Source organism: Lampetra planeri, chromosome 17 (genome assembly GCF_965212315.1).
Source record: "Lampetra planeri chromosome 17, kcLamPlan1.2.h2, whole genome shotgun sequence".
Classification (NCBI taxonomy): Eukaryota; Metazoa; Chordata; class Hyperoartia; order Petromyzontiformes; family Petromyzontidae; genus Lampetra; species Lampetra planeri.
Window position 1 is genome coordinate 9,774,826 of NC_136123.1, and position 27,903 is coordinate 9,802,728.

Sequence of the window (27,903 nt, forward strand, 5' to 3'; positions counted from 1 at the left end):
AGCAAATGTCTGTTTATCTATCTGGGGGTGTGGATAATGGAGCAGGTAATTGGAGGGTGCGTGATAGCGGTTTCACTATATGTGGAAGCGCAGCCTTCTGTTGCACATTGAATGATTGCACTGCAGTGAATAAGCTGTGTCAAGTTACACATCGGTGTACTATGCTGTGCGTGGGAGCACTGCCTTCTGTTTGGATCGAAGGCATTGTGGTGAACATGCTGAATAATACTGTAAATTGTATTAACTCTTTCTCATTCCGATGACGATTTATGATGACGTACATGTACATCATCATAAACCCTAAAACAAAATAACTATCGCTACGAATTCCGTCCTGAGTTTCCCACGAGCACGTGGCACAGTTTGGTGCCACAGCGATCCTAGAGCGCAGTCGTGTCGCTACAGGTCTCTGCGGTCAGTACAATGTCTTTAAAAACAACGGCGCTACGCCTCTCTAAATAAAATTAATGCTGAACCGCTTGCGTGTTCCGAGATTCGGTGGTGAACGGGGCACCCGCTCTGCATTGGGATTTTTGCGTGACAAAATCTGTACAGTCAGTGTCTACATTGTGACACTATATAAAAAAAACAAAAGGCAACGTGACAAATTAATCCACTCCACGTTTCCAATATACATTCGCATATATATATATATTCCAGTAACCATGTTGACATCAGATTGATTATTGCAATAAGTAAAGGGGCTTGGGGAGGGCACATTGCGTGAAATGATGATAGCCGTTAGATAAGACTGGTGACGGAATGGCAGCCAAATGCAAAAAGATGTCCTTGTAGATGACTGTCGCGAGACTGAGGGATAGTGGTGACGTGGAGAGACCTACCTCCAGCAGTTAATCGAGAATGTCTGCTGATTAATGAGAATTAAATAATTGCATGATTTAGAATGTCTATAACGATGCATCCTTGTCACGGTTTGATACATTGTCAGGATTTGGAGTCGGAATTTGATTCGATCATCAGTTTTTTTTCTTTACGTGAATGCAGCAGCCTCTTGCGCAGGGGTCGGCAACTAAAATAACATGAAGAGCGAGCCTTATTTTGCGAATAACGTCATGAAGCAGTACTTAAAGAACCTCGTGCGGCTTCGGAGCCGCAGGTTACCTAACCCCTGCTCCAGTGAAAATAGGCGTCATGTTAACCTAGTACATAGACGGTATGCGAATAGAGAATAACACAATGCAATGCTTGTATTCGGAGTGTATGAATCGATCTTAATTGGCACTTTCTACGGCTAATCTTGCACTTTTTTGAATTTCTTTGCTCAAAACTTTCTAAAGAAAAATGTTGTATTTAAAATTCTATAATTTCTTACCTTTTTTTTATTCATTTGTATTTAATTTTTCTCTGTTATGTACGTCACGGAAACGGTGTTTTTTTAATTGATGAAACCCGACTTCAGGGCTTCTTAGCTCACAGGATATTTCAAAATAAACTGAAACTGAATCGATGTAGTGCTACACCCATAATGTACAGGAATATACAAAAATCTAAAACTCCTTTTCAGATGGCTTCTGGAATGGGACGTTTGGCAAAGTACGTTTTACGAGTGTTAGGGGAGACAAGTAAATTAATTCCCTCCAAACGACTCATTTCTAGGCCAACCGGTCTGCCGTGCCCGGTTTACTCTGTTACACTGTACATTAATTTCTAGCACATTTTTCTCATTGCGTTGTGTGTGCCCCAGGGTACATTAATGAGATGCAATGCCATTCTCAATCATTGACACTGCAGTGTACTGGGGCCAATACACAAGGACTGCTGGACATTTCCTCCACCTTACAGCCTGCAACGTGGCTTTGCTAACTCACAAGGGATTGTGATTGCCTTAGCTCAGCACCGACACCATTCAATGACGTGAATGCGAATTAACTATTGTGGCCACTGGTAGTGATCATAAAAGTCCTCTGCCTGAAACCCTCAAACAAATCTCAACACTGTCTTTCTGGCGTGGCCTTGGCAGTAATATTTGCCTGATTGGATGTTTTTAAAGTTGTTGGAAACCAAACTGTCTGCAGAAAACCCATGCATCTAACTCCAAAAATACTACACAGATCAATAGCCTACTTTCTGTGCTGCGATCATCGTCTAAAACGTATCAATGTCGCACGTGAATTATCTCTTCGATCCACAAACCGTCTATAAAAACGGCATTCACCACCAAACCCATGACTAAAAAATATTCCACGACTGTTGGAAGAACGTAATTCCCGATTGCATTTTTTAGGTGTACCTTAGCAATGCAGATACTCTGGGGGTTATTGCAACACAAATCCTACCTGTCGAGTCCATAACGTATTCGAGAGCACTGTCCTCTGGCACAACCGTAAGGGAACCGCCCAATGTTTTGCATTGTTACATATATTGATATGTGTGAAGGTCAGGAACGTGAATAAGTGTGGCCTAATGTTGTAGCGGGATACACTAAACCTAAGCAGCTGTGCTTACATAATGGAACGATTCAGTACTTTCATAACAGGCCAAACAAGAAGTCTGTTAATATAGGAGACCTGAGACCACAGCCAAAACTACTGTACTTGCATAATGACAAAACGCAACACGTTTGTCAATGACACCACGGCCTTAAAAGGAAAAATATATAATAGGTAATGTTTTCGGTGATGGCCCTTCATAGCACATACATAGAGACATCAGAGAGAGTTAGTTAATAAGAGCTTCTCTGACCATATTCAAAACTAAAAAGTTTATTATTTTATGTACCAGGTAAATCCCACCGAGTTAAACAGTTTTTTTTCACAATCGACCTGGCCACAAATGATAGCTCAACGAAGGTGCATATGTGGAGATTTCTAGCAGCCAAATACAGGTGTGTCGGGGTCGGGAACGAACCAACTACTTCCTGCACACCAGATGAGGGAGAAGTTCTCACGACCATGGTACCCCCATTTTGAAATGACAGGCCCAGGAATGCATCACTAAGTGAATTACGCGAATTAAGTTGCCATTGACCTCACCACAACCGGTCACCCATAATACAATGTTCAAGCAACATTTGACTATTTCACTTGGAATACAAAGAGCTTTATTTTAGCATTTTTTTTTCATTATTGAAGAGTTTTTTCATCACTACTCATCGGTAACTTCATATGCCTACTATCATTATTTTCAGGCCCCATGGTGTAAATTCCAGTCTCTATCACTCTGGTCTCTATGTGCTATGAATGATGAAACGTTGCCTATATTTCCTTTGAAGCAGTGTACTTCATGAAAGTTTTTTGGTCATTGTGTTTTTGCATCACTGCCAATGCACAATCGTCCAATAATCTTCACATAAGCTTTCATGACGGCTTAAACATGCAGGTAGAACACGGCGAGATATACATGATGCATTGCGCGAACTGGGTATGTGTGTACGTATGTTGAACTTCGTTCGCACGGTAAGTAGCCAACTGTGCTCATTGGAGGTGAGTGCGAAGGAGAACAAACTAAACACTAAAACAAGTGTTGGCTGGCTTCGGGCTGCTTGGAGGAGAGTTGACTGGTGCGTTGACAGTTTAAACAATGTGTTCTGGCGTTCCCGTGTTTGTGCTCTTGGCAGCGCAGTGGTTTTTAAACTGCGCCACGAGAGTTGTGGCAACTTGGGGTTTTAAATTACAGTTGCTGAGCACATGCGTTAATAGGTTCTCACGAACGACACTTGCCCCCTACAGTCTATAAGACTAAATGGCTGAGCTTTGTATTTATTTTGTATAAGGATTCGTTGCTGCAGTTTAAGGTATCCACCATTCCCATTGACACCTCCTGATTCTTTCAGACATACAGTATACGCTTGCTGCGGAGTCAATCTGCATGGAATACACCAAAACCTCGCCCATCACGATTTTCCCTTCACAGATTCACGACTCGCGCCAAATTAATTGAGGTACAGATCGTGCCCTTGTGGCGCGGTTGACTTCGAGATTCCTGTCCACTGTGCATCGTAAAGAGCACTGTACAGGAATTCTCACGGCACTGCTCGCGATGATGCTGCCGCGGAAGAATACAAACGTTGTCTCGTCTCCATCTCGTCTCCAGCCCATCGTGTGGGTCCCAGGTCACGTGATCCCATCATCCAGTGAGGAGGCAGTGAGATTCAGCCACCCGCGATTTGTATTACTACGTTATATTTTTTTCCATTCTGTTCATTTCCCGTCCAAGTTATATTTAGCACTGTTAGACAAAATGAATCTTATACTACGTAAAAAATACTTCCTGTGTCATGTTTGGTTTAATGTAGGGTAACATAAAACAAAATGAATCGTGAACCAAACCCTATACTTCCCATTTGTCTTTGAGTTTTGGGATCGCGGATTTGCCGATTGCAGCTACTTTCAAGAGCGCAAACCCCCAAAATGGGCAAGAGTTTTGGTAAACTTTTTCTTCCCGGTATTTTTCTCACTCGTGTGTGTTCTTCGTTCCCGGTTGTCTTCATCGACTCCTTCCTGCCCTGGGCCTTGTCCACGTCTATTCCACAGTCCTTCATATTCTGGTTCACCTCTTGGGTGTCCAACTTGGTGCTTCCACGTTCATCGCCTTTCTTCCAGTGCGCATTTCCCGTCCTCTCTGTACGACATGTTACAGCCCTCTGAGTCGACTTCGTTTCATCTTGCCTGAGATTGCTACCCACTCTTGCATGCAATACTATGCCCTGTGTAGTCATTATTTAACAATGAAAGTGTTGCTTTTTTTTGTCAAATAACGATTCTCAAGTAATTTCAGGATGCTGTACTTGAGATGTTTGGCCAATTAGCAAGTAAGTTGTATGTGGGGCTAAAACTAGAGCCGTCCGAGAATGCCCACGTCACGTACAATGGCGTAACGCTCAAATACCCAAACTCTAAACTATTTTTATTTTACCAGGTAAGGCCCACTGAGTTGTATAGCTCTTTTTCAGAAGCCACAAATGATAGCTTAACGAAGTGGCTCATGTGGAAATGTATAGCATCCAGTTACTCGAAACGCACGTTTCTTATTGTGGAGGGGAAAACCAGAGTACCCGCAAAATAAATCCACTAGACCACGGAGATAACATACAAACTCTAAATATACCGCAGGCATCAGGGTCGGGTTCGAACCCACGACCTGTTTACCAGGCGAGGTAGTTAACATCCCGCCATTGTTGCGCCAAATTCTCACGTGGGTGGCTGAGCAGCACACATTTCTGTACTACCACCTCATGGAGCTGCAGGTTGGGAGTGTCATGAATTCTGCGCTACCCACTAACCTTGCATTTCCCAAGCGCTGCTTTGCAGGCGTGTGCCACCACAGCCGACCAAGCAGGCCCCCCGGTGCATTGTCGCCACGGCCCAAGCTCTTACCTGTGCGTGCGTCCCGTGTGCCCGCGCGTGTTTAACAGGACCCGCGTGTGATGGACGCCATGATGCCGCACATGCTCAGCAACTACGGCAACCCGCACTCGCGCACGCACGCCTACGGCTGGGAGAGCGAGGCGGCCGTCGAGAAAGCACGGCAGGTTCGACTCCCGCCTCTTCCCCCCCCCACCTTCGGAGTTGCGCGCTGACAGCATCGCTCGCGTGTGCTCGGTGTGATGGCGCCGTGCGATTTGCTAAAGGCACTCGTGAAGCGAAACTGCCACGAGGGTTTCGTCGACCACACCCCCCTCTGCTTTGTTGTTGTTGTTGTTGCGCTCACCGTGCAGCAAGTTGCGACGCTGATCGGAGCCGATCCTCGCGAGATCATATTCACCAGCGGAGCCACCGAGTCCAACAACATCGCCGTGAAGGTATGTTTGTGTGTATGTATGTTGAGCTTCGTTTTCACCATACCTAGTCAACCGTGCTCATCGGAGATTGCAGTGGATAATTTTTTTGACAATATTAACATTTTTTAAAATACCGTATAGGTTTAGATTTCTTTACATTGTCCTTTTTTACCTAGCCGGAAGTAAATGATGCAGTGGTGTCATCTGGGCAAGGTTCGTTATTTGTATTTATTTTATTATACATATGAAATCGTGAGACTTATTAATGGTAAATGTGGCAACACGAGAGTAGATTTGGGTAATCAGAGGGCATTACCCGTATCAGCTCTGGTGTAATGAGCACAAGCCCGGGGCTGGCACATTGAGCAGGATATGATGTCACATTGCACATTGTCTTGTTTAGCACGTAGGCTTTCACGACCAATATCCATAATAGAGGTTTTTGGGTGAGATCGCGTAAATATAAATGTGTCGTTGAACCCGCCACCACCTGATACAACTACTAATTACATGCAACCCCCGCACCTTTGACCTAATTGGTTCCTATACGACGGTCGCAAGTCGAGGCCATCATAAGTGGAACCCTCGTTTCCCATAGGGCACAATGTTATACATTGGGGTTCCGTTCCTGGAAACCCGTTACGTACCTTAAAAATACCAAAATTGACCACGAAAATAAATGAAAATACCCCCAAAAATATTTAACCTCCACAAACATTTCTTAAGTAAAAACCAACACATTTGAACATTCTTAAGTACTTTTCTGCACGTGCATCACATTTCCTCTTCTCGGACGTAGCGAAAGGCGAATATAAAAAAAAAATGTAAGAACATTTACAAAGAAGTGAAGAGCGTTGCGAAAGAAACGCCGCTGCATTTGCTCTTGGTGCAGCCGCGGACCGTCGGGCTATACTGTACATACGCATACGGCAGAAGAGCAAAGCAGCCCCATCTGGCGACGAGTCTGCACATGATGTGCGCAGACTCGTCGCCAATCAACTCGGCGTCGGTAGCAGTCGTTAGGCGATTGTAGATACGTGTTTTGGTCGTTACTGGGGGGGTCTTAATTGCTATAAGAAAGGTCGTAAAGCGGGGGGTTGCAAGTCGAGCCGTCGTAAGTCGTGGGTCACCTATACTAAAGTTTGTTGCGTAAAAAAAATGCCAATTTGTTACTAGTTCAGCACACCGGTGTGTTGGAGATTATTCCCGCAACATTTGTGGGTTTACTCTCCAAGACACGGGTGTTTACTTGGCAAACCTTACTAACTGGCTGTGTCGGGTGATGGCGTGTTTGACAACACTTATATTTACGCGATCTAACCCAAAAACCTCTATGATGGACATTGTCTTGTCTTCGCCTTACACGCGCATGCGCCTACTTGGTACCTGCGTGTGTGTGCGCGTGCGGCAGGGAGTGGCGCGGTTCTACAAGCAGCGCAAGCGGCACGTGTTGACGACGCAGACAGAGCACAAGTGTGTGCTGGACTCGTGTCGCGCACTCGAGGCCGAGGGCTTCGAGGTGACCTACCTCCCCGTGCAGAGCAACGGCCTCGTCGACATGAAGGTGCTCGCTCGGCCGGGGAGAGCAGCAGGCAGCACGTACCACGGTGGCAAGATATTATTATTATGATAATAATAATTTACACTTGGCGCGTTTCACCCAGAGGGCGCAGGTCGCCGCACAGAACTAAAAGCAGGCAAGCAAGTAAATAACGAACATAATTCTAAAACCTAATATAAGCACGCAGGCTTGTGATTTAACCACGGGTAAGATTACCCCCCTCCCTTGCCTGGTATGTAGGAGGTCGTGGGTTCGATCTCGACCATGACACCTGTATATTTGGAGTTTGCGTGTCTCTTTCTCTCCCCGTGGTCACGTGGATTTTTCTCCGGGTCCTCTGGTTTTTTCTCTCCACATTTAGAAGCATGCTTTTAGAGTATTTGGCTGCAATACATTTCCACGTGATAAGCCACTTCATTGAGCTTATGATTTGTGGCCAGGTCACTTCTCAAAAACAGCTATATAGCTCAGTGGGCCTTACCTGGTAAAGTAAAAATTTGAGTCTTAGTTAGTGCATTATCATCAGCAGCAGCACCTGCAGCAGTAACAATAGAAGTAGTAGCAACAGTAGCTGTATTGTGGTCACGATTATCATTGTAATCAGTAACAGCAGCAGGAACAATAACATCAGTATCAGCACCATCATCAGCAGTAGTAGTAGCATAAATATAATTGTCAGCAGCAGTGGCAACAGGAGAGTATTATTATCACCACCATATTTCAACAAGTTGGTTGGTGCATGTTAGTGAAGGGGGGATTTCCAGGAATGGTTCAAATATCACTGTCCAAGAATGCTAGACATGGACGTGAATCGAACTCAGGTTTCCATGTTCGTAATGCAGTACACTAGCCAATGGGCATACTTTAATGATGTGTATTAGTTAAATGCACGTAAAGTGTGTAATTCAGAACCACGGCGTCACAATGACTTTTGTGAGCCGTGTAGTAAGGACATGATGACCATGACTTGTACCCACAACCCAAAAACATCCTCCGAGCTAAACTGGTCAAATGCTGCCTTTAATAATTGATCCCTCGATAACATCACAGGGCTTGAGTACACATATGCAGGATTGCAACACAGTTTATTTTGAAAAATACCCCCACAACCATATCCATGCTATGGGCAGTTTGGATTTCCCTGTAACAGCAAACAACGAACATTTCTCATTTTGATAAGATGTATAAATGATTCCCAAATGTGTTTTCTTTCGTTGCTCAAATTGACATCACTGATTGCTAAAGACCACGTGGTGCCATTCACGAGTGTAGTTTTCTACGTGGCAGCAGTTTTAAAACAATTATCCCACATTTGAGTGTAAATCAATGTAAATTAATGGAATTTGTAAAAAAAAAGAACAAATTGGGTCTTGCTGCTCAAACGGAGCACCGCACAGATCGGTGCTCATCCCTGTTGCCTTAAGCCAGAAGTAACAGAAAAAAAATCACCATTCATATGGCAGGGGGCAGTCTGTCCATAGCACAATCCCGCTGTCGTCTTTCCACAGAGTGTTGTTCATAGGCTGTGTCGACCACCCTGATTGCGAGTTGATCGCGAACTCGCCATATTCTGATTGAGTTTAGCGCTGGAGCACACCACCGCCCTCAGGCTAATTAAGCATTACTCAGGGTTACATGAGCTGCTCAAGATTAAGTGAGGCTCATCACACTGCTGACTTTTACGTGACGTTTTCTGCACTACCGATTCTTAAGTAAATCTCGTTAAAACTGACCGCCAAGCAAGATCTTTCTAGCTCACCACAGAGCATTCGACAAGACTTAATGAGCCTGCTGATGGCTGAACAAGGCTTGAAGCCCTGGCGATGGTTGTGTGCTCTGTGTCTGTCGGCCCGTGACAGGAACTGGAGACGGCGCTGCGCCCGGACACGTGCCTGGTGTCTGTGATGGCCGTGAACAACGAGATCGGGGTGAAGCAACCTATCAGGGAAATTGGTGAGTGTTTGTCACACAGCGCCGCAGTCCACACGGGACACGCACACTGCACACCCCACACGGTACACAACACGCCACTGTCTGCATAACACACAGTGCACACTACACACCCCGCACGGTACACACGCAAACTACACACAATGCACATTATAAACAGTATGTACACATAATTCTAGTATGTACACACACACACCACGAACAACACACGCCCCCCACGCTCTACGCATACCACACATCACGCAGCACATGCCACACATTGCGTACCACACACCCCACACTTCACACATACCACGCACAAGGTGTTCTCTTACGCTAGGGCTGCATTAACTGTGTCCCAATCGAGCCTGCCACACGGTACACGACGCGCCACCGTGGCTTTCAAATAAAAATAATAATGCTTGATATTTGCCATGAACGTGGAATGATTAAACGAGCCATCTGGATCAGTATGCGGGCTTGTGGGTGTCGAGTTGTTTGGGCTTGGAGCGAGGACTGCAGTAGATGGATGTATCTCGCCTCATCGAAGTGCTGGAAACGTGTTTTTATTTGTGCAACTTTCTCTCGTCCGTCTCTCATGTCTCTTCTCATTTAATATTTATCCTACATCTGCTATCTCTCCTCTTGCTACATATTTCGATCATATTTCACTGTCCGAAATACATCTGTTGTGTACCATCTCTCCTAAACACATTTCTAGCCCGCCTTTTTATATTATAAAAAAGTGTTTTGCGTCCAGGGGCCCTTGGCAACAAATACTGATTTCACTACTCTTTGGTTCTTTCGGTAAAGTCACGTAGTTAGAAATAAAATAAAACAAATCACGGCTTTTTGATCGCAACACAAGCGGTCGTCATCAGACTAATTTCATTGGCTGAAAACGTCTTTAAAAAATAAATCCAATGCAGGATCCCTCCTGAAAAAGAGTCCTATGATGCAGTATGGCTTTCCTGGATAGATTTATAAATATATTATTATAGCCTGTTAAGAAGTGTTCTTCACTCATTTTCAGAGGGGTCCACTTTCGCCGATAGGGTGCCATCAGTATGAAGGTCGCCACACCGTCTGCAAGGGGTGTTTTCACACGTTGTGTATTGTCGGGGGGGGGGGGCGCACGCCAGGGGCTGCACTAAAGGCCACTAGGGGCTGCCAGTGACCCGCGGGCCTTGCGATGAAGCACCCGGTGTAAGATGAACAACTGAATTCAGTCTTGAGAATTTCAACTTCTGTTGCAATTAAAGAGTTACCTTTTTGCTACCTGCTTGTACAGTATTTTCAGTCTTTTTTTAATATGCGTGGGGTTTTTTTCGCCGTGGAATCTGGTTTGTCTCATTGGCAATATTACACAGGAAAGAGTTCACTAAACATCCGAAGCATGGCCCTTCCAAAAACAATCTTGAGACCGAGAGACTTACCATCACTCTGTTGTTATTACAACACTGTGCAGTCATGCAACCACATCACTATGCAGTTACATAACTGTAGAGTTACGTTGCAGATAAGCAAGGTTTGGTTGTCTTCTAGAAATACTGATGCGTGCTGTAGGAATGTAGATTTTCGACTACTGGCTGTTGAGCTTGTATATTCTTTGAGTTTTATTTATAATAAGTCCCTTTTAATTTGCTAGGAAAGCCGGAATGAGTCCAACTACTCCTTTCTCAGGAGGGCTCTGCATTAACATGATTGGCCAATTCCATGTAGTGAGTGTTTGGCATGTGGGAGAAGCCGGAGAAAACCGACGCACACGAAGGGGGCAACACTCTACACTGCACACGGATTCAAGAACCCGTTTGCCGTGCTTCCATCTCCTGCCCACCATGCAGCCCAATCCTACAACACCTGCTATTCCTAGGCAATCTTACACTCAAGTACTAACTTTGGTCAGTGCTCCCTAGGAGTGCTGTCACAATATCATTTTCCTATAACTTTGTAGATATATTACAGGTAGGAACAACAGGTTCCACACTGCCCATCAGGGATTATTTGTCTGTCGTGCATATTTGTCTGTCGTGCACGAATGCGCTGTCCAACCAAGTTCCTACCTGCCCACTCCGAAGGAACGTGTTTCACACTTCTGCTGGTTTGTGCTTTGCCGTACTTCCAGTGCGCATTAGGATAACTTATGCGTTCCTCGACTGCTGTGCAATCAACTTAAGCCTGCCACGAGTCATTATAATCATTCAGTCTATAATGGTTATAATGCATATGTTTGTCAGTTGCACAACATTATTAAATAATCCATTGAACACTTTGCTATCATACATAGTAAGTAGAAAAAAATAAATGAACGATGAAAGTCACGATATAATGATATTTTACACGTGGTTGATATGGTTATCCTGGATCTTATATTGTACGATATATTGTAGTATCGCCATATCGCGAAAACCCTGATACATTCCGCATGACAGAAGTGACGAAATCCTACACCGTAGGCCAGTTACCATCTGCGCTGTTTCTAGCCACTGTAAAATCACCATACGGACTGTGTGGATTGTTACCTGTGCGAGTTATCGGTCTTCGCCGTGGCGGTGCGCTGCTGGCCGACTCGTTGCCCCATTCCTGGCATTTCCCCCCACCACCACCACCCCCCCCCCCCCCCAAAGGAGAGTTGTGCCGCCAGCACAAGGTGTTCTTCCACACGGACGCAGCACAGGCCATTGGCAAGATCCCCATCGACGTCAACGACATGAAGATCGACCTCATGTCCATCAGCGGACACAAGATCTACGGTCCCAAAGGTCGCGATTGCACGCGAACGCGCCACTCTTCAGTGTGCCTGGGGTTCAGAATGGTGATTCAAGTCAAAGGTGGTGGGAACTGCGTGTTTGCCTCTGGTTCAATTGTTTGCTTCTGGCTCAATTGTATCATGGGAAGCGGTTCACCGGTTAGCGCGCCGCGCTACGAACCCGGCGACCCGAGTTCTACTCCCGCTCACGGCCAACACCGGTGACAATGATCTGAACAAATCCTGGCCTTCCCCCAAGGTCGACTCGACCTCAAACAAGTACCCAGTGCGGTGTGTAAACATCGCCACTTGCGAGAACAAGGCAGACGGGCTTGGTGCTGGCCCACCACACACCCACTTGTGTGCCGTGCCGGACTTTCAGAGGTGCCACTGATCCACAAATACGAAGAAGACATCGCAGCAATACACTCCGCTGCTCCTGACGCGGATATTTGGCTTAACCTCCTGAAAGTGAACTTGTCGTTGTTGCTCTGCATTTACGTGAGCCAGACGAAAGAAGAAGATAGCTGCCACTCGCTAACAGGATCAGAATATTTATTTATGCCGGAGACATTCGATGAGAGCTATAAAGCTCTTTTTCACAGATGTCCAGCCGGGGCGGGTCAGAAAGTTGCAACAGCATACACAATATAAACACACGATTACGGTTTTTTGTGTTGTTAACAGCACTCGCCCCAAGAGTTTGCCGAGGCTATACGGGGGATCTTTGTCTGTGTGTGCGTAGGCGTTGGGGCCATCTATGTGCGGCGCCGCCCGCGTGTGCGCGTCGAGTCCCTGCAGAGCGGTGGGGGCCAGGAGCGGGGGCTGCGCTCGGGCACCGTGCCCACGCCGCTCGTCGTGGGGCTCGGAGCGGCGTGCGACGTCGCGCTGTACGAGATGGAGGTGAGCGACGCAGCCCCCCTGCTCGCTCCCCCCCCCCCGACCATACTCCCCAATCCTTCGCCATTTCCCGACGGTGTTGGTGTTATGTACGTACGTTGAACGTCTTTCACACCGTACGGAGCCAACCTTGCGAATCGGAGGTGCAGGGGAAGGACTACAAACTAAAAAAAAAGCAGTTCTAAAGAAATACGTTTTTGATCTAGATGATTTAAAAGGGCAAAGCTCCTGTGGCTTCTTAATTTCGGAAGGAAGAGCATTTCAGACGGCCGCAGAAGCGCATCTGAAAGCGCGCGATGCAGTGTTCAATGGTTAGCCAGAAACCGCTGCGAGAATGACCAGAGTTTGCGTGATGGTTTCTGCTCCTTGATGAGAGATCGGGATACTCGTCAGCAGCAAATTGTAGGCGGTACAGCAAATAGGCTGTCGACTGGTCCGTGCAGCAAAGATTGATTAGTGTTGTGGTGCGCGTTGAACATTTGGTTGGTTATCGGCTGAGCGTATCATCTCCCTCCTAGAGTCAACAAAGTAAGTACCACCTTTGTCAGAAGTCATCGGCAAGTGTCTTATGCAGTACATAGCCTGGCCTTCATCATACGAATGTGGATATTCCAAAGTTGGTTCTGAGCTTCCATTGGAGTAGTAAGCGCTACCCTATTCTTATTACAGCTCAGACATTTGATTGGCTTTATCTTGCATTTGGGAACAGTTTATCTGGGTGCTCACAGGTCATTGGATTAAGATTTAATTTCAGGGATTAAAAGTGTTCCTTGACCTATTTTACTTGCCTCTTGAAATCGACTCTTGTGGCCATGAGGTTTTCTGGCTAAATAAAAAAAACGAATATTTGTATGATTACTGTCCCTAGCCATGACGCATTACAGCAGTAAAAACTGTGATTCTGACATGTCCTGGCGCCCTCCCCCAAGTCATCTTGAGATAAAAATGTTAAACTCATTTCTTTAGAACTGCTTTTTTACACGCTTTTATTTAACTCACTTCGTCTGTTGTATCCATAAAAAAAAAATCTTGTAACTCAATTTTTACACACTTCCCAATGTAATATCGACTGCAAACTTGGTATAGGTGTATCATACTGATGACAATACTATATTCTATCATTAAAAATTATAAATATATTTTTTAACAATCTTTTTAACGGCTCTAATTGTCCACGCTCAACTCACGTTGGCTGTAAATCACCACGTGGTCCCTTGCGTCACGGCAAGCCTCGGGGAGCCACGCCCAGGGGCGGGGGATGTGGAAGGAGGGGAGGGGCGATGGGGGAAGGGGGCAGGGGCTGCTCGAACAGTACATTTCATTAAAGCGTGATTAAAAAAAAAAGTATTTTTAAATATTTTATTGTGTTAAGTTTGTTGTCCTTCTTCCCGCACCTCCGATTAGCACAGTTGGCTATGTATGGTGTGAAAGAAGTTGAGCAAACAAAGGGTTGTGATATAGTCAATATCAGTATCCAGGAAATAAAGTGCTAGCCACACCCTCCGCTCACGCTATGCGTATTGGCCTTAATAGGTGCTCGCTAACAACGCTCACCCCCTAGTAGTGCGCCCGGTGTGGGAAGAGTTTGACTCGGGGCCCGGTCCCTCTTCCACCGCCCCCTCCCCCCGTCAGTACGACAACAAGCGAATCGAGGCTCTGTCTCATCGGCTCGTCCAGAGGCTCATGGGTGAGCTCAAGGACGTCATCATGAACGGGGACGCTGAGCAGAGGTACCACGGTAAGCTCCAGCTTCCTACGGGCTATGGGTTTACAGGGCTTGGCACTCGGGTAGGGCCGGGGTAAGGTGATGGTTATTGTTAGAGATAGGGTTAGTGTGAGAGGTTAGTATGAGGGGTTCATCTTAGTGTAAGGGAAGGGTTAGGACAGTTAGAATTCGTTTTAGGGTTTGGTTGTGTTTATGGGTTTTTATTCTTGCATATAACATCAATATGTGCGTGAGCTATATTCCACAGGTCGAGGTCTGCTAGCTATGAGAGGGCTTCAGGAGTGTGTTGGTGTAGTTTTACCACTCCTCAGTTAAGGGGTGGGGAACGTTTTTTCTCCAAGGGCCATTTGGATATTTCTAACATCATTCGCGGGCCATACAAAATTATCAACTTAAAAATTTGCCCGTTATATTTGCTCAATCATTTAATTAACTCACCTCTAATGTGATGGCTGGAACTGCTTCTCTTTGGCGAGGAGTGTGATGTTAGCTGGTGTTGATGATGTTGCTACTCGCAACTGCTTTTCCAGGTTTGCTCCTAAATTTATTGAATTTCGAGTCCCGCCTGCGGTTGCCTTGGCAGGGCCACACCAAATGATTTTGCGGGCCTCATACGGCCCACGGGCCGGACGTTCCCCAACCCTGCCTTAGTTGAAGGAGCACAGACCACAGTTTACTATATGGTCCATCGTTTGGGTTGTATGGCCACAGATTTAGGGGAGAATTGGGATGAGAATTCACGTAGGTTTGTGTTCAGGATAAGGATGGGGGTTAGTGTCACGATAACGTTAGGTGTAAGGGAGATGTATGGTCGTTAGTGATGGGGAAAGATTATGGCTAATGCCGGGTTAGTGTTTGTGGTAGAATTACAGGTAGAGAGAAAGAGTTACTGTGAAGAGTGTTCGTGTAGGATGGAGTTTGGGTTAAGATTTGGGTTAGGATTAGGGCAAGTGTTTGTATTAGGATTTGGATTGTTTGTATTAGAGTGGGGTTTGGATCAGGGCTGTATGAGGGTGTGGGTAAGGGTTGGTGTTTGTACATCGTTTAGCTACATTGACAGAGGCACTCAATGCAGCATTCGTGCACGTTGACCAGTGGTGTGTTATGGTTGTGTTCACGTATCGTCAAGGGTTCGTCTGTGTGAGCTCTGACGTGCACACGTGCAGGCAGGGTTGGTGGATGACGTCGAGACGGGGACATCGTGTGTGGTATACCCTCTGGCAGCACGATGATGGGTTCTTTTTAGGAAACAGTACAGCAAATAGGTTGCTAACAGAGGTGTTCTTCAGACAGCTGTGTTTAAATGTTATTCCCTGGTATGCGTGGTGACTTTTCTTTAGGCAACATGTTTGCTTCTGCATGCAAACAACTAACCAGGCATGATTTCAGAATCAGAATATTTATTTATGCTGGAAGAATCCGATGAGCTATGAAGCTCTTCTTCACAGATGTCCAGTCGGGGTGGCTATGAACATTACAACAACAAGCAGTACAAAAACACAATCGTAGTGCAAAGTACAAGAAAGGTAAACAAATCACCCAAAAACACACAGATAACACTAAACCATCCACATTCTACCCGGCAAAGCCCACAGAGGTATTCACCTATTTTCAGAAGTGACCTGGCCACACATGATATAGCTCAACTATGTAGCCAAACATTGAATGTTGATGAAGCTTCATGTAAAATTAGTCTTAAGACGGAGGAAGGGTTGTCTTGGTGAAACAGATCAATAATTGTGTCATACGAGTTGATGCAGAATTATTGTTTGTGTGTGTACACAAGTGCATGCGGCTGTTGTTTGTATCCCCTAGGTTGTATTAATCTGTCATTTGCGTACGTGGAGGGTGAATCTCTTCTCATGGCTCTGAAGGATGTAGCTTTGTCCTCGGGAAGGTAAATGCTTTCAAATTTCTCACACGCACAAACACACACACTATCAATTTCACTCATTCTCCATTTGGTTGGGTGTCGGTGTTGCAAGAGTGATCAACTCGACTATGAGAAGGTTATATTATTGGTTCTTTCGGTGGTTGATGATGATTGCTTGTGTTGCAATCGAAACGTCGTGAGAATTTTATTGTTTTATTAGTTATTTTTATTATTTCCCTTCTACGTGACTTTACCGAAAGAACCAAGAATATGAATCCCTGCAGTCACGAAAGCTTTAAATCGAAATTTGATGAGAAGGTTGTTTACTCAAAATATTCTCAGTGCTCAATTTGGCCAATAACTATTCTGGGACACGATTGGTCGTACCACATTGTGGCAAGTCGGCAGGTGGTTGTGCTCTGCAGAGACTGGCCCTCCGCTTCGGAATTTGGAATATATGTATGTTGAACTTCTCTTCGCACCATACGTAGCCAACCGTGTTAATCGGAGGTGCAGGGGAATGACAACAAACTGCTGTATATGTACACTCGTGTTTGTGTCCATGTACAGGGACTCCTCTACTTACGAACGAGTTAGGTTTCAGAGGTCTGTTCGTAATTCGATGTGTTCGTCAGTTCAACTTTGCTCCTGTCGATTCCAAACACGTTGTAAAGCATGTTCACGAGACATGGAGAATGGCTTAAAAAGTTGTTTAATCTCCTGTAGATGTAGATGCCACTGGTTCTTCACGTTCTGCAGATGTAGATGCCACCACCGCCATCTATTGCGCAGTGGCTGAACCTCCGACTCTCAGTCTGAACAGGCAACTGGACATAGGGACAGGTTTGTTCGTGTCTCTGAAAGTTCTTAAGTCGAATGTTTGTAAGTAGAGGAGTCACTGTCCACTGGTGTGTCCGTGTGTCCACCACTGGCGCTCAGTATTTTGGTTTAAATGGATATAGATTCATACGATGTAAAATTTTATTTAACTGCAAGAGACTTGTTTTTTTTTTATTATGTTCTGTAGTCCTTCATAGTCAAGTTTATGATCGAAGACTCGCCTTACGTTAACGAGCTTGGGGTGTGATGCTCATTTCCATTGTTGGTTCTGAGGCAGTGGTGGGAATTCCACATTGCTATATTCTGATATGGGGTCTTTACTGGAGGAACAATGCGGTGAGCTTCGAAGGATGCCACATAATCCACAAAGTCTCTTCAGTTGAGATGCAGTGTACAACTGAAGCAACTTTATATTAAAAACAAGCAAAAATGACAGTTGTAAAATATAATTTGAGTTTTTCTTTACATTTCATAATGTAATATTAATAAGTTAAAGTCAATTGCAAAAACATAACATTGAAACGTGATTGATATGTTGTACTGATATTGCAGCGAGATTGATGCTGCTCTAGCGAGTGTGGCCAATCTTGCGTTGGGAAGATCGCTGTTGACTTGGCACAAAACAAGCGCCGATTTAATTGACCCCAGAGAGATGGTGTACTGTGAAAAAAGCTAAACTATTTTTTATTTTGCCAGTTAGGCCCACTGAGCTATACAGCTCTGTTTCAGAAGCGACCTGGCTGTCATAAATTACTGCTCAGCGAAGTGGTTTATCACGTGGACAATGTATAGCGACCAAATACCCGTAAATGCACGTTGATTTTAAATATGAAGGGAAAAACTGGAGAACCCGGAGAAAAATCCACATCACCGTGATGAGAGAGAACACGCAAACTCCAAATATACAGCAGGCGTCGGGGTCCGTATCGAGCCCACGGCCTGCTGTATACCAAGCGAGGTAGTTAACATCTCGCCACTGCGGCACCCGCGGGGAGGGGAGGTGACCACGTGGTCTTGCTGCCGTGTCGTGCTCGGTGAGTGCGGTGCCACACATTGACTCTTGACCCCCCCCCCCCCCCGCGTGTTAATGCGGTCGACGCGTTTTGCGCAGCGCTTGCACGTCCGCGTCGCTCGAGCCCTCCTACGTGCTGCGAGCCATCGGCACTGACGAGGACTTGGCTCACTCCTCCATCAGGTGAGCCCCCTCCCGTGCCACCAACACTTCTTCAATTCTAAGTTTCGCACTCGTATGCACAAAATGTTTGACACAAATAAACCGCAATACCTTGCTGATCTCGTCAAGGGGCATAAACCGTCATCACGCCAACTTATGTCATCTTCGCTTTTGTCTCGCCATCGAACAAAGACTTGTGTCACCGCACCGCGCGCTTTCAGATACGCTTCTGCGGCCATCTGGAATGCTCTTCCGAAGTTAGGAAACCACTGCAGCTATGCACTTTTAAATCCTAGATTTGAAGCTTTCGTGACTGCATTATATATACGGAGTGGTAGCTCTTGTAATCTCTCATTTACTTGATACAGCTGTCGTGGCTGTGACGGTTCCACCTGAAGACGGAAGCTTGTGTTGCCTCCGAAACGTCGTGATTTTTATTTTATTTTACTTTTATTAATTTTAATTTTTTACCTACGTGACTTTCCCGAAAAAACCTAAGAACACTTTTAAATCATCATCTAGATTGAAAACTCATTGCTTTAGAACTGCTTTTTGTGTTTAGTTTGTTTTCTTTACCCCGCATCTCCGATTAGCACGGTTGGCTACGTACCATGCGAAAGAAGTTCAACACGCAGACGTGCGTCATCGTGCCCAGTTCAGCCTGGGCTGAGGTCCCAGGGGCGATCAGAGTGGCTAATGCTGCACCCTGAACACTTGTGATGTCACTGGACCAGCGCTCCTGAGATTATCTCTGAATCCCTTTGCTCCCACCAGAAAATGAAACTTATTCTCATTTATTCCAGTGACTATCAAAAATCATCAACCGTTTGACCTATCACGTTTACGCTATTTTTGGCTTTTAAAAATTGCGTTCAGTGGTGTCTTAGTTTATATTAATTTACTCTTGTAGGTTTGCGACTTAAATAAGTTGAAATTTTGCGTACTGTTTTGATTGCGCTACTTAAAATCAAAGGTGCCGTCCTACTTCCACACACGCCCACACCAAGGCACCCCACACTCGCCCCTCTCTCTGCTGCTTCTTCCTCCTCTCCTTCAGCATTGCCCGAATCGTCTCACGCTTGACTTTAAATAAAGAATTTGAATCCTTCTCGAAACATTCTCCTGTGCAGTGGCTTTTAATGGTCTCTGACCATGCAACAAATGGCTCTGTGAAAGGGCCCGTCGTGGTATTAAGTGTGGTGTTGTGCCAGCCAAGACGGATTGTTCGTTGAGCACACGGCCGAGGCAGTCTCACAGAGGCGCGTAGTGCCGTGCTGCGTGCTCCTGCCGTTGGAATGCAATCGTCTCCCCCCCCCCCCCCCACCATTCTCTGATCGTGCGACAGGTTCGGCATCGGGCGATTCACCACGAAGCAGGAAGTGGACTATACGGTGGAGAAGTGCATTCATCACGTTCACCGTCTGCGCGAGATGAGGTGAGCAGGCGCTCTGCGCGCGCACACACACACGGGCCTTTCTGTTTGTGCGAGCGAGCGGAGTGGTGGTACGGCAGTTCTCGCACTGCACTGCAAGTCCCAACCAAGTCCCGACCGTGCGCCTCATCAGTGGAAAGTGGCTTCTGAACATGTCCCGGACCTTTCTTGGGGGTATCTCAACATTAAACGAGTACCTGGTACAGGCGGCAGACAGGTGTCTTGGGAGTAATGTGAGCAGCACCACTGTCTCGTATGCCATGCTGGCCTTAGTAGGTGCTCACCGTTCATTGAGCACCACCGATTAACACAATTGGCTCTGTACGGTGAGAAGTTCATCATACATAACGGCACTTCCTGCTGTAATCTGCAAGTCTAAGATGCGGGTGTTTGTGCGGTAGGGGCGAGTGCTGCTAACACGTACTTGTTGAGACCAGCATGCCACGCAAGGGAGTCGTGTTGCTTGCACCACGCACACTCCACCTTTCTATCCCCCGTCGCTGATGTTTACACGCAGCACCAAATATCACTTGAGGCTGTCAATGCAGAGCGGGCCGAGGACAGATTTGGATACGGCTTGTGCAGTGACCTCACGTCACCAAGATTGTAGCACAGTTCAACACGTAGGCTTTTGCCACCAATATTATCCATAATCTGGCTGTCGTCTGATGAGGCTGGTTGTAATTACCGGCGAAACGACGTTATTCTAATTGTGAATGTTGTGGGTTCACTGTCCAATACACGGGTGTGCTGGCCTAGTCAGGAGCTGGCTGTCGGGTGGTGGCGGGTTTAACGACACATTGTAGCGCAGTGTCTTGCGGAGCTTGCGGTCTAAATGTTCGGCGATTCATTTTAACCTTGCGATAAAACCACGGCCCTACTCTGCCGGGTGTAACGTATAATTGCAGATATGCGGGCACAATCCATCCGTGTATAAACAGTTACATGTGGTCTGTTGTTCCCAGCCCCCTGTGGGAGATGGTTCAAGACGGCATCGACCTCAAGAGCATCCAGTGGACCCAGCACTGAGTGCACGTCCCCTGGCCACCCCCTCCGCATTCCCTGAGTGACATCCATGGGGGGGGGGGTGGGGAGTGGGGGGGGACAGACTTGGTGGGGGGGGGGGCACATCATCAGTGCCGTGGTTACGGGAGACGCGCACTTGTGGGTCTGTCGCAGGGTTTTCGTCCTGTGCTTGGTGTGGAAGTTCACGACCGACTTACTCCCCCCACCTTGCTCTGCTGTGCGGATGAGTCAAAGTCTAGGCGTGTTTCCACCCCAAGGAGCATGGGGTGGACCTCGTTCCATTGTTAACAACTGAGAGAGTTGTAGGGATTTAAACATTTCCTGAGTGGGGGGCCAGTCTATGCATAGGATAGCCACTATTGAGTCATCACAGTGCTACTAATTGTTTTAGACTCCAGTGAGATGATGGGCCAAGTCAAACCCAGTGTGTTGACTGTTCTCTACAATGTAACCCCTCTGAGTATAATCCATGTATATGTTATGCTGTGATATTCGGCTGCAGAAAACGCTGGTTTTCTGTCACGTTTAAAAGTTAGCCACCAACCAGCTTCTGTGCATGCTTGGCCTTTAAACCCTTAGTTGTGGTTGTGCCAGGGACTGGTCACAACCACTGTGCATCTCAATTAGCATCATGGCTTTGATATTAGACACGTTGCTTCTCGATAGAACGAAGTTGAATTTTGCCAAAGAATGAAAGGGGAAGCCAAGTAAAAAAAAAAATACTCTTTGCAGGAGTGAGCCTTTGAAGGTTTGAGTCGGACAACATTTTCCCATGAGCATTGCCTTGTGCTGTATAGAGAGAGCTGTATGCTACTCACTGCGCACAGGCAACAGTCAACTTCGCCGAGACGACAAAGGACGTCTTCGTAGGCCCCCTTGTAAGGTACGCCACCTACCGGATTGCTTGAGTTTTGCTGAAAACTGCACCATGTGACCCGAGTTGAAGGAACGAAATTTTCGTCACTGCTAAACTCGTTTTAGGCACTTACGCACATGTCAGCATTACATTTACGGAGCACTGTTCAGTGGTGCAAACGTAAAAAATGGAAAATGGGGATTAGTGGGGGGGGGGGGAATCATTGGTGCCTACCTGTTTGTTTAATTGAGATAACAGCACTCAACATATGCACTGGGAGGTGTTATGAAGTGATGGATTAGGTGTTGAGAGATTGGAGGTCAATCACTGCACTAAGCCAGGCTGGAGCTGGGTTAAGGGGAGCGGGTGATTGAAAGTATGTACATACGTATGTTGAACTTCTTTCACATCGTACGTAGCCAGCCATGCTAATCAAGAAACTAAACACAAAAGGCAGTTCTAAATCGGCGAGTTTTCAATTGAAGATGTGATACAGGAACAGTGCCCTTCCTTGATGGCAGGAGACTTCGTTCCACCGCTGTGCAGACATGACCACATCCCTTGCGGCGCCTCCATTTGGTACCCACAATTGCGAACCTGTAACAGGGCCTTGCAAAAACATCGGCAATTGGTTCTCGGTCATATAAAAGATATTCGTGTTCTGTTTGGCATCATGGCTTGTTTTACCGTTGTGGATTAAGTAAATAACTTTAAATCTCCCTGATTAAATAAGCCACCTAGCGGCGTTGAACCAGTGGTGTACATTCCTCTTGTGGTAGTTCTGTCCAAAAAACAACTTCTTACGGCTTCTCACAATGTGGTACTCAATGTATTGACCCTGGACTGCAGGGACGATGGTGATATAAGTCAAGTCCTACATGGACCATCAACTTGCATCCTTTCCGTTTGCGAGATGTGTGCCGTGCCAACAGCGTCATTCATCCAAATTGGCCACCGAAGAGCAATTGGTTATTTTAGAGCGATGCATCTTGAAACAACTCGGCACTCCCCGATCAGGCCACCTATCCACGTTTGGCAATGTGTTTTTCCGTAAAAATTCACGAGCATGTCGATAACAACGCAGAGCTGCGCGAGAAGTGCCGCTATACAGACTTCACGGAAGCCACCGGTGCATCACTTCATGCATCATTATCGGGGTTTGCAAAGCAGTGCAGCCACGGCTGCCGGCCTCGTGTAAAATAAACGGATCACAATATTTATCCTGGAGAAAGCTATGAGCGATGAAGCTAATTGTCACAGAAGATGGTCAGTAGGGGCAGAGTGTCCGACGTTGCCTCTCCCTTAGTGCTGGTGGCACAGCTGTCTGCAGGGAGTCTCATTATTTGGCCATCGTTGCGCTGCTGTTACAGGAATACATTTGTTTGCTCGTACTTTGTGAAATTTGATTCGTTAGCGAAATGTGAATGTATTGATGGTTTTTTTGCGAATAAAAACAACAGCTTGTACTCGATGTGCATAAAGGTGTATTAAAACGTTTTGTACAAATACAAAGTGAAACCAACTGACGCTAAACAAAACTGTGCAGACACGACAGAAAAACATATCAAAGGGTATTTAAAACGACACCGTGAACATTTACAACTTTTTAAGCAATAAACACGCAGCATTGCCTGATGGGCAAGGTCCATTGTTTATACGTAGTGCGATCTTACCCCCCCCCCTCCCCCCAATATATCCCCACGACTGTTGGTGACTTGTCACGAGATGAAGATATTTCCATTTGGAACTCTTGCAGTGAGGAGTGCGACATGAGCTCATACCCAGAACGTGACTTTACACGACTGCCTGTGAAGAAGTTCATGCAATAGCGTCTACACCACTTGGTGGTGCATCTTTCATGATGCTCTGCAAAGTGTTTCATGAGCAACTGATCTGAAATTTGAGTCTTCCGAGCTTGAGTAAGCTGAAATAGGTAAAGAACCAAATGTGTGCATATGGAGGTTTTTTGCTCATTGTTGCCTGGGCTAACACGGTGGTGAGATTTTAACTCCCTCGCCTGATATGCAGGTCGTGGGTTCAATCCCGACGCCTTTATATTCGGTGTTTGCATGTTCTCCCCGTGGTTGTATGGATTGTTATCCATGTCCTCTGTTTTTTACACGCTTTCTATTAACTCACTCTGTTGTATCCTCAAATCTTGTAACTCAATTTTAACCCACTTCCCAATGTGGTATCGACTGCAAACTTGGTATACTTATGTCATACTGATGACAACACAATATTCTATCAAGAAACATTTTTAAACATCCTTTTTATATTATGTTTCGGCTTGGGTCTAATTGTCCACGCTCAGTTTGATGTAAATCACCACGGTGCCTTACGTTATGGCAAGCTTCGGGGCCGCTTCCTGGAGTCGTGGAGTTCTGCCATTACTCGTACGGTACATTTCATGAAAGCGTGTTTAAAAAGTTTTTTTTTTAATATTACTTATTCCCTCCACAGAAACACGCATTTATATTTGGCTGCCATAAATATCCACACGATAAGCCACTAAGTTGAGCTCCCATTTGTGGCCAAGTCACTTCTAAAAACAGAGCTGTATAGCTCGGTGGGACCTACCTGGTCAAATAAAAAAATACTTTTTGAGCTTAGTTTTAACACCAACTTGCTACACATCAGAAGGTAGTTTATAATCGTGGATGAGTGAAAGCCCCAATTTGAACCCTGGGTTTCCACAGCGCTCAGTCACTGCGTACGCTAAGCCACCCAGCCACCTCGTGAGGATTCTCAATCCTTCGGTATGATCTCTGAAAGAAAAGATTAACTTGAATGTCATTACACGCCCAACAACCCAAGTAATCATTTGTTCATCACTTGCCATACTTAAAACTCCACCGTGGAATTTTCCATCGTGAATCTGCTGACTTGAGGTTATCCCCAATTCTCTTGGCTCCAAATCATCTTAACACTGGCGACATGTTAACACGCCAATGTTTCTGGCATTCTGCACTTATAAAGATAGTATTTACTCAAAGTCAGGAAGGTTTTTAGACACAAGGACAGAAAAAGTCACCGAAATCCAGTTGACCCAGTATCTTGTCAGTGTGCCCTGTTCCAGTGAGCAACGGAGCGCTGCTCATTTGTGAAGGTGGTCACACACTCGTGTACATTTCATATTTGCATGGCCAGGGCCAGTCGAGAGGACAATCTTATTTTACAACAAAGTAGTAAAAACTAGATTCGAAGCTTTCGTGACTGCAGGAATTACTCTTTGGTTCTTTCGGTAAAGTCACGTAGAAAGAGATTAATAATAGAGTACGACGTTTCAATTGCAACACAAGCAACCATCATCAGGTACAAATGAATTAGAAAACAAACCTAGTAAACTGGGAAATATAATGCAATACAACACAGAGTCGGCCAACACAACAGTCAACACCCCACCTGGTACGTTCTTACAGCCACTATCTTACCTATAAACATCTCCTATTGCTCCAAGGGAGGTTTTGGAGTGGTCGTGAAGCTGCCCCACACCTCGACCCCTCCTGACCCTGCCCACCCCTTCCCCAACCCCCACCAGCCCAACCCTGTGTCTGGAGGAAGGGGTAGAGCCTAAAGGAGAATGGGTGGAGCCGAAAAAGGAAAGTCAAGGAGCCTAAAAGAGAGAACAATTTGAGCCTAATCAGGAAGGAGTGGGGCCTACGGAGGACTTCCATGTTAATTAAAGGTCAGCAGATTATCAAATTCCAGCAGCAGGCAGCTTACCTTTCATGTCACGGATGCAGCAACAGGCCTAGTTCTATTATTATCACGAATAGTTTAGTTTCAATATTAGGCAGCTACTGGAGCTATACACTTTTAAATGGAAATTGAAAACAAAGTCTTTTGCAACTGTTGTTTGTGTTTAGATTGCTGTCCTTCCCCACACCTCCGATTAGCAAGGTTGGCTACGTACAGTGAAAGAAGTTCAAGATACATACATTTGTATATTCAGCAGAGCATAAGTGGCTCTTCAGACTTAAGGTATGACGTGCTTACCAAATGACAAATTTCTCTTGAGTTTTCATAGAGGTTTTCCAAATACATATCACCCATGTTACTATAAAGTCCGTGTAAGGATGCACATATTACTCTTGTCAGGTGAAGAGTTTCCCCAAATTGAACATTGCAAGAAACGTTCATACATTTGTCAACATTGGACCACAACAACACGATCACACAATGGCCAACGACGTCAAAACCTTTAACATCCAATCACAGCAAATAGCACTTGGCCAATAATTAGAGAAATTGTCGTGCAGCTGTGGTGGGAATCGATCCACAGATGTCATACAAATAAACTCCACGGCAAATCCACTGACGAGCAGCAGCCTACACCGTGCGGTGAGGTCAGTATGGTCTAACACAGGGGTCGGCAACCAAAATAACAAGAAGAGCCATTTCTTTCCAATTCGGTACAAAATTCAGTATTTCAAGAGCCGCAATGCATCTATGTACATACTGTACATACGTACATATCGTCAAGCAGCCCGTAAAGAGCCGCATGCGGCTCCGGAGCCGTAGGTTGCCGACCCCTGGTCTAACAGAAAGGGATAATCGCGGCATCTCCAAGGATGGACGGACCCTGAGTAATTGGCATCTGGTGAGAATCCAGTAAACTAATGGCATCCACAAACAGTGGCAGAGGATTGGCTACACTCGGTGCTCCACCAGTCACAATCATCACACAGAGACATGGGCTCTCAACACATTCCTGTTGCGGAGGGAGCTGGTAGGAACGTTGGGTTGCTCGGTCAATGGCCAGGGTCAACGGCGGCTTGGTGTATTCCGCAAATATGCCCGACTGTGAGGGTGGGCACAAGCCGGCATGAGTAGGTTAAACGTTGAGTTTTATAAGGGCACCACGGGGTGACCAGCCCCTCCCCACCCAGCCCCACCCCTCCCACCCCCCACCCAGCCCCACCCTCCCCACCCAGCCCCTCCCCACCCAGCCCCTCCCTGCACGACGGACGGACGGACACAATAATCCCCTGTGGGCTGGTGTAACCAGAGGTTCCTACCAGTATTAGTATCTCTCGTGCTGACACGGACACTACCTGGATTAACAAGGTCTGTGCAGTTCAGCCAGGTATCACGGTGGCCGTACAAAGTGGGCTTTCTGGGTTTGGTGACAGTAACATTCCTCAAACAATTAAGATTTCCAAATGGAGAGATGCTCTCACAGTCGACATCCAACCACCTCGACTATTGGTGGGGACTGTGCCACTGCTGAGGAATCTGGGTTTCATGACAGATTTGTTAAACATTGAATATTTCTGAATGGTAAACAACACCTAAGATTAACCTGGGAGGTTGGGTATTGATTGTGGAATCTGCAAGAAAGAAGGAAACAACTAAGAAATGTGGTGGCATCACCACACTGCTTACAGCGGTCTAATCAACTAGGATTATTTGCCGTAGACGGTGTAAATTCACCTTAGTTAACAAACATAAACACCTGCTTTAACAGCGGTGTTCTCAGTCACGTAGTTGAGTGTTTCTGTTGTTGGAAACGCCCAGACTTGCTTGTTGGCTTTCACACCGTGGCACAGAGTTGGTGAGAGAAGGCTCCACGTTCTCATCGTCCGCTAAATCAGGAAGCGCTCGTCCACCAGGGTCTTCTTAACGAGGTTTCTTCGTGAGAACGACTCGCGAATTGACCGGAAGAGCTAATCCACACGGACACACACACACATCAAGAGTTAGACCACAAGTCAGAGTGTTTCCTTGATAACTCGTAAGTCAGCAGCCACTTTCATTGACTGCCCTTGAGTCAATGGTGGAAATTCCACATTCCTATGGCATGGGTCAGTTATTCATGAGGATAAACTATGTTGATTTAACACAAAGTAATACAAATTTAATTGACTGGATGAATGAGGGGTGGAATCATGCTACGGCCAAAATTGTAACTTTTAAATAATGAATTGCCTGTTATAATCATTAATACGGACACGACATGAATAACAACCACGTTTAAACAAGCTACTAGAATACGGCATGAGGAGGCCCTCACAAAAGGTACATTTGATTCACGATTGGCTGCTCACAACTGTTGTTAACTGAATTTGAATGAGCTCTCCACTGTAATTGACTG

The 27,903-nt window shown here is 45.9% G+C and overlaps 2 protein-coding genes across 3 annotated transcripts in view; one reads left to right on the forward strand and one right to left on the reverse strand.

The window, feature by feature from the left end:
- NFS1 (NFS1 cysteine desulfurase) overlaps positions 1–23,272 on the forward strand; it is a 29,969-nt gene extending 6,697 nt beyond the window's left edge. Inside the window, exons 4-14 of the mRNA XM_078602089.1 lie at positions 5,375–5,491; positions 5,678–5,761; positions 7,152–7,304; positions 9,161–9,254; positions 11,858–11,992; positions 12,725–12,882; positions 14,512–14,617; positions 16,421–16,502; positions 18,430–18,513; positions 19,838–19,927; positions 20,890–23,272. Of these exons, the coding sequence (XP_078458215.1) occupies positions 5,375–5,491; positions 5,678–5,761; positions 7,152–7,304; positions 9,161–9,254; positions 11,858–11,992; positions 12,725–12,882; positions 14,512–14,617; positions 16,421–16,502; positions 18,430–18,513; positions 19,838–19,927; positions 20,890–20,953 (1,167 nt within the window). The 3' untranslated portion in view covers positions 20,954–23,272. The remainder of the gene's footprint in view (positions 1–5,374; positions 5,492–5,677; positions 5,762–7,151; positions 7,305–9,160; positions 9,255–11,857; positions 11,993–12,724; positions 12,883–14,511; positions 14,618–16,420; positions 16,503–18,429; positions 18,514–19,837; positions 19,928–20,889) is intronic.
- A 3,490-nt stretch (positions 23,273–26,762) lies between these two features.
- TMEM67 (transmembrane protein 67) overlaps positions 26,763–27,903 on the reverse strand; it is a 34,594-nt gene continuing 33,453 nt past the window's right edge. For both annotated transcript variants that reach the window (XM_078602092.1, XM_078602091.1), the window contains one exon: positions 26,763–27,475. In XM_078602092.1, the coding sequence (XP_078458218.1) occupies positions 27,395–27,475 (81 nt within the window). In that variant the 3' untranslated portion in view covers positions 26,763–27,394. The remainder of the gene's footprint in view (positions 27,476–27,903) is intronic.